This window comes from Arachis ipaensis, chromosome B9 (assembly GCF_059453495.1).
Source record: "Arachis ipaensis isolate K30076 ecotype BB chromosome B9, ASM5945349v1, whole genome shotgun sequence".
NCBI lineage: Eukaryota > Viridiplantae > Streptophyta > Magnoliopsida > Fabales > Fabaceae > Arachis > Arachis ipaensis.
In genome coordinates, this window is record NC_142444.1 from 156,386,766 (window position 1) to 156,393,656 (window position 6,891).

At 35.2% G+C, this 6,891-nt stretch overlaps 1 protein-coding gene across 1 annotated transcript; it reads right to left on the minus strand.

The window, feature by feature from the left end:
* Window positions 1–352: 352 nt before the first annotated feature.
* Window positions 353–4,419, minus strand: LOC148546893 (uncharacterized). Its single transcript, XM_088499425.1, has 3 exons — window positions 4,157–4,419; window positions 3,421–3,950; window positions 353–495 (listed from the first exon to the last, which is right to left on the minus strand). The coding sequence occupies exons 1-3, from the start codon at window positions 4,417–4,419 to the stop codon at window positions 353–355; spliced, it is 936 nt and encodes a 311-aa protein (XP_088355551.1).
* Between the last annotated feature and the right edge of the window lie 2,472 nt (window positions 4,420–6,891).

Genomic DNA, 6,891 nt, shown 5'->3' on the forward strand with positions numbered 1-6,891 from the left:
AAAGACCTCTTTATCTTTTTCTCTTCATTTAAATATAAAAATTTTATTAATATAATAAAAATAATACATATTGAATTACGGTGGTGGTGTATATCTTATATATAAAAATATTTAAATTTTTTATTTAGATTTAAAAACAATAAATATAAAATTATCATATAAGAAAGATTTAAAAGAGAATAATATATACAGTGAATATATACAAAAATTATTTTTCTTATGGAAAGAGGGGTGATGTATTGGCTGGATATTGGAAAGGGATAGGTATTGCCAAAGTGTGGAGGTCACAGTCAACACGTTGGGAGCGTGATGCCTGAGCAGGTGAGCGACGTGTCAGCACCCGTTCAACACACTAGGGGTGTGCTGATGTGGCGACCGGGAACGCACTGCCAACACGTCGGGGGCGTGGTACCTTGACACCCGTGACGCGGTGCAGAGTTTCGCAGAGTTCCAAAGTTGCAGCAGCACCACGCGGGGGGCGTGTTGCAGGCCTGCCTGCATGCAGGGGACAGTCCTGATGACATGTCATCATGTCATATTTTTCAATGCTTTTTCATACAAGAATTTGATAATTAGTGTTTAAATATTGCATTCTTTTGTGCTTAAATGATATATTTTCTTGATCTTTTAATTTTATAAATTTTGTAAGAAATAAGTGGAAAAAAAAGCAAAGGAGCACAAAATCAATTCAAAAGAAAAAAAAGAAGGATTTTGGGACACACTTTAAAGTTTGAACACACTTTAAAATTTGAGCACGTTTTGAAACTTTAGACCACGCTTTTAAAAGCGTGGCCCATAACTATAGAACCTTGACATTAGCATCATGAATTATCATGCATGCATGCATTTAATTATTAATGACTGAACTAATAAAAGAATGCATGCATGAAACATTTAATTACTAATGCTAATTGAAAATGAATGCATGCATGAAAATTATTAAAGCCAATGAATTAAATGAATGAATGCTTTAACGTTAATGCATAGCATTATTAATTAAAGCCATACATTTATTTTGTAATTGGCTTTATTAATTAAAAGCCAATGAAATGTATGCATGAAGCATTGAATTATTAATGCCAATGAAATGAATGAATGAACACTAACATTAGGTAAATGACATTAATAATTAAATAGAATGAAAATATGCAATTGGCATCAGCAAAGTAAATGAATTGCATGTAACGTTCACATAAATGAACGGAGCGCTCATCAAAGGAAGGGCGCACCATGAGGAGCCACCAATGAGCGTTCAATCATTTAAGGAAGGCTATGTAGCGCTCAAAAATTGCAACGGAGCGCCCAAGAGAAGTGCTGACCAAGGGAAGCTGAATGCGCACCAAGACAAGGGAAGGTAGCGCTACGTTCACTATTTTACCTTTTACGGGCTTCCAAGCCAAGGATCAAAGAGGGAACCAAGGCAGCATGTGAGCGCTACGTTCACAATTTTCACTAAGCGCTACTTTGGGCTGAGAAAATTGCTAGCAAATGAAGCCAACAAGGCTCGAAGAGGGGAACAAAAGAAAAAGCAAGGGGCGCTACGCTGCATTAGTTAACTTAGCGCTATGAACAAGGCTAGGTTCGACGAGCCTGGGACAAGGCAAGGGAGCGCTACGTTTTCTTACTTAACCGAGCGCTCCACTGGAGCATGTCTCCAACCAAAATTGAACCAAGCAACCTTGACCCATGCCACTTGAACCAAGCCATCCGGATCCACTCCTCTTCAAATCCAAAGCAAGCAAAGTCCATTATCATCACTCAAAGGCACAAGAGATAGTTAGAATAGGAATTTCATTTAATTGTAATTTATTTTTAATTTCAATTTCATTTTAATTTTGTAAAGCCTATATAAAGGCATCAATTCCATTTCATTAAGGAGGCTGGCCCTGCTAGAGAGCAATAGGAGTAGGAGTAGAATAGAGAGCCCTTTGTTTAGATTTTCTTTTTGAACTTGAGAATTGAAAAATCAGATCTGAGTTTTCCTTTCTTTCTGTTTTATTTTTCCTTCCTCTGCAAGTTTCTCTTTCTGCAATTTCACAAATCAATTTACATTGAGCTTGATTTTAATCTTCTGTTCTCATTGCTTTCTATTTCCATTGCTTCCAATTTACTTTCATGAAATTTAAATCTTCTTGTTCCTCTGTATTTTACATTTGATGTTTGTTGAGAGCTTGATTTACATTTCCTGCAAATTTATATTTTCTGCAATTGCTCTAAGTTACTGATTTACTGCTTTCATTTAACTTTTCAGCACCCAGCTCCCTTTACATTTTGCTGCAGTTACTTTTCTTGCTCTTTAAGCTTTCATTCAATCTACATTCTGCTGATTTACATTTACTGTAATTTACATTCCTTGTTCTTTAAACTTCTGTCAATTTAATTCCTACAAGTGAGATCTGCTGGAATTTATTGTCCTTGTCATCTAAGTTTCAATGTAATTTACTTTCTGTCATTTACAATTCTCAGCAGTTTACTTTCTGTTGCTTTACTTTCATTCAATTCACCAATGTTAGCTTGACTAGACTAATCACCCACTAAAGTTGCTTGATCCATCAATTCCTGTGGGATCGACCTCACTCAAAATGAGTTATTACTACTTGATGCGACCCGGTACACTTGCCAGTGAGTTTTTGGTGTGGAATCTAATTTCCACCCATCAAGCCCCCCCACTCCGGTAACCAGCAAGCTCCCCCTCAACCTATATAAATGCACTCTTCTTCCCTCTATTGTGCATATACAACTGCTGAAGAAAATAACTGAGAGAGATACAATGGAGTGTATGAGCGTGTAGGGTTTAGTGAAGAGAGTAGTAGCAGTAGTGTTTAGTGAAGAGAGTAGTAACAGTAGTGTATAGAAGAAAAAAAAATTTAGTTTAAAGTAATTAAAAAAATGGTACGTAATTATACGGCGCCCGAAGAACATATTATCAACTATTTGGATCATCTAATTTATGTAAGTTGGCAAAAAAATTTTTACATATAAATATATATGTAATGGGAATATTATTCTGTGTATTTTATAAATATTTTAAGAATAAAACTATAATTTGTAAATTATATATAAACGTTAATATGTAATTTTTTATAATTTTTAATGTACTAATGAATAAAAAAATAAATATTTTAATTTTTTAAAAATAAATATGTGGTTGCGTATATGAATAAATGAATATTATAATAAATTAAATATGTAAATATATAAAAAATATATTGTTATTAAACATTGAAAAAATAAATAATTTGATAAATAAATAAAGATTATTAAATATTGTTATCGCTTAAATATTTTTTTGTAAGAATTAAATATTTTATTCGATAAATAAATAAATATTTTAATATTTTAATAAATAAATAAATAAGCTATGTTATGAATATTTATTAAAATATTTATAAGGATTATTATTTAATTAATGTAACATACATCTTTGTTGAAGTAGCCTAACAGGAATTTGTTGGTGTGTAAACTGGATTCGCCACAGACGTGGAATCCGATGGTCGCACCACTTGGCATATGCCTCGCCTTGCTCTTCCAACCTCTTATAGTTGATATTGTACTCTTCCACCGTTCTTGGATACCCTATGTTGACAACAAGCTTTTGCAAGTGAGGGACTTTGAATGCCCTTAGGAAGTTACTGCGAATGTGCCTTATACAAAACATCCACCATGTTCTTGGAGGTTGCCAGTCACCTCCGAAATGATTAACCACTGCCCGTATTGACTCATGCCAGTCTGAGATCATACCCACACCGTCTTTTCTAACAATATACATTCGCAGATTCCTGAGAAAGAAGTGCCACACATCAGCTGTCTCCCCTTCCACCAAGGCAAAAGCGATAGGCACAATGTTCTGGTTCCCATCTTGTGCAACAGCGACTAGAAGTGTACCTTTGTATTTTCTGTATAGGTGTGTGCCGTCAACCTGAACTAGGGGCTTGCAATGCCTGAATGCCCTAATGCATGGATTGAAACTCTAAAATACGCGATGAAGTATTTTTACACCTTGCGCCTCCTCATTCTCGTTGTATAGTGGTCGTGTTTCTATTTGGACAACTGAACTAGGCATCTTCTGCACCATGACCAAGAGCCACCATGGCAAGGCTTGGTAAGAATCCTCCAATCACCGAAAACCTTGGCTATGGACTTCTACTTTGCCAACCAAGCCTTTCGATAACTGATGGTATAGTTGAACCTTGACTGGACTTCCGCTATTATAGATTTCACCTTGATGGACGGGTCCGTCTCGACCAATGGCTTTATAGCCTCAGCAACTGTATCCGAGTCCAACTTGGAATAATCTTGTGAAATCGTTTCGATTGTGCACGTGTGCCTACCGTTGTATCTGCGTATCTCCCAACAACCTTTTTTCCGTATCAAGCTGGCGCGGATAAGCCAGTCGCACCCCGCCCGTACATCTTTCATTTTGCATAGAACGTCTGTGACTCAGACTCATACTCATCATAGTCAACTCCTCTAGATATAGTGTAACTTCTAATTGCTGCGAAAACCGACTTTCTAGAACTATATTCTATTCCAATCCGGAACTCTCCGTCCTCAGGATCAGCAACGCCTACAGAAAACCGAAATCATCGTTTATTGATCAATCCAAAGTATAAATTAACAAAAACTTATTATTTAGTCAACACATACCTATGTTTGCATATTCCGAAAACTCGGGGGCATGCATGGCGTCGAGATCCAACTCACGCATAAAAGGTGGAACGTGCATCGGTTGACTGCTCGAGGGATGAACCACTACATTATTCGTTGCTGCCTCAACTTCCACATCACCATCCTCGTCTTCGTCACCAGCTTCATAAGTGGCTTCGAAGTCCTCTTCGCTGTCACTATTCATTCCTTCGTATACTGCAGCTCTATCATCATCTATATCTAAATCATTTAAAATCACTACTGCCTTTAGGGTTTCAAACTCAACGTACAGCTCAATCTGTGGGTGCCGCATCTGATTCTGCCGGTGAATTTGAAACATATTCTGCATACTCGCTTTATCAGTGATCGGCATGATATCAAACTGTATTAGACCACCAAAAACTACAACCGGATTTCAGTACAGAATTCTGCTCACTCTCATTAACGTACTGTTCTCCATGTTTTGACAGAGGCCGTTCTGCAGCTCCATTAACGTCATGGAATAAAAACCGATTCTGGCATACAAACCTCACTTCCTCATGAGTATTACGTATTATCTCACCGTTGCGATATACCACCAAATTTGTGGTGCCCTCAATTACACTAACAACACACTCAAAGAACACTCAAAACACACTCAAATCTTATTTAGAATGCAAAAATAGTATCGAACTCTGCCTTATATAGAGGGGAGCATTTAACACGCCCCCACGTGCTGCCTGCCTCAGCCAATCACGCTTTGACACGTGTCAGCACGCCCCTGCATGCTGACTCAGCACGCCCCCCACGTATTGCCTCAGTGAACCAATCACGCTTCGCCATGTCAGCACGCCCCCTGCGTGTTGACTCAGCACGCCCCCACGTGCTGCCTCAACGAGCCAATCAAGCTTTGCCACGTCAGCACGCAGGGGGCATGCTGACTAAGCACGCCCTCCACGTGCTGCCTTGTTGGATCAACCAGACGGTGCCACGTGGCTTCCACGGCCCCCACGTGCTTCAGTAACACGCCCCCTGCGTGTTGAGCTTTCATCTGATACGTCTACCTAGGGATAATACACATAGTATTTCCATTTTCAGCCAAAACACCATCATGTATTCCATAACCAAATTATTGAGCCGAATATATATGTCATTATGCATAATCCAATTTCTACACACACCCAAAAGAATAAAAATAAAAAAATTCCAATGACGGCTATTTAGATGGTGAAAACTCAGGTACAATCACCTTCATGTGAAATTAATAGCTGAGAGCTGTTAGATGAAAATTTAATCAAATCAGTCAAATCATCTAGCGACTTTTAGTTATCAACTTCACGTGAAGTCGACTGTACCTGAGTTTTCAACTATTTAGATTTTACTTTTAAAACCAATCTTTTATTTGCTTAAAGTCATAAATGATAGCTGGCCATAGAAGTAGGCTACTTTTCACTTCTCTTGAAAATGTTAGTTTTCAGTTTGCTTTCAAAGTTAAAAAGATAAACGTGTATACAAGGAATTAGGAACAATAAAAATGACATTGTACACTTAAATTTTGCATATAAAATATTTTGTATTTATATAAAATCTTAAATAAATAAATAAGAGTAACAGTCAAATTCATAAATTACTCATTTTTTAAACTGATCTTTCAAAATCTTTTTTAATTAAGTTTGTCTCTTAAAAATTCTAAATTAATTCGTCTTTAATTTAAAATTTGTTAACATGATACGTGATATCACAAGTCACAACATATACTTAGAAGTCATAATTTATGATAAATTTATAAAATGAGATCAAATTAAAATTTAATTAAAAAAAATCTTGAGACATTAGAATTTTTTAATTTGAAATTAATTTGATCTGATATCACTAATTTAAATTTTTTTAAGGATAAATTTAATTAAAAAAATTTCGAAGATCAATTTAAAGAATAATTAATCTTTTAAAAACTAATTTGACTATTTACTCAACTAAATTATGTATGAATTATTTTATGAATAAGAGCTTATTTCGGAATATACTTTTTTTTAGTGTGTTTGAAAAAAGTTTAAAAATAAAAATAAAAACACAAAATTTTTTTTAAAGATTTTTTACTAAAAAAATATTTTTAACATAATAAATAAATAAATAATATTTTATATTATTATACTTAAAGATAATTATTAGACAAAAATATTTTTATATAAAATATTTAAATATAAAATTATTTTTTTAAATGTAAAAATATATTTTTTTAAACTCATCCAAATAAGTCTTAAAAAA

Bases quoted from the DNA above. Each gene is read 5' to 3' on its own strand.
- LOC148546893 (XM_088499425.1), bottom strand. From the start codon at position 4,419: ATGAAAGATGTACGGGCGGGGTGCGACTGGCTTATCCGCGCCAGCTTG. The intron at 3,951-4,156 runs GTTGGCAAAGTA...TCCATGCATTAG, and splicing joins ATCAGTTATCGAAAGGCTTG to GGCATTCAGGCATTGCAAGC. The intron at 496-3,420 runs GTATGTTACATT...CCCTGCATGCAG, and splicing joins TAGGCTACTTCAACAAAGAT to GCAGGCCTGCAACACGCCCC.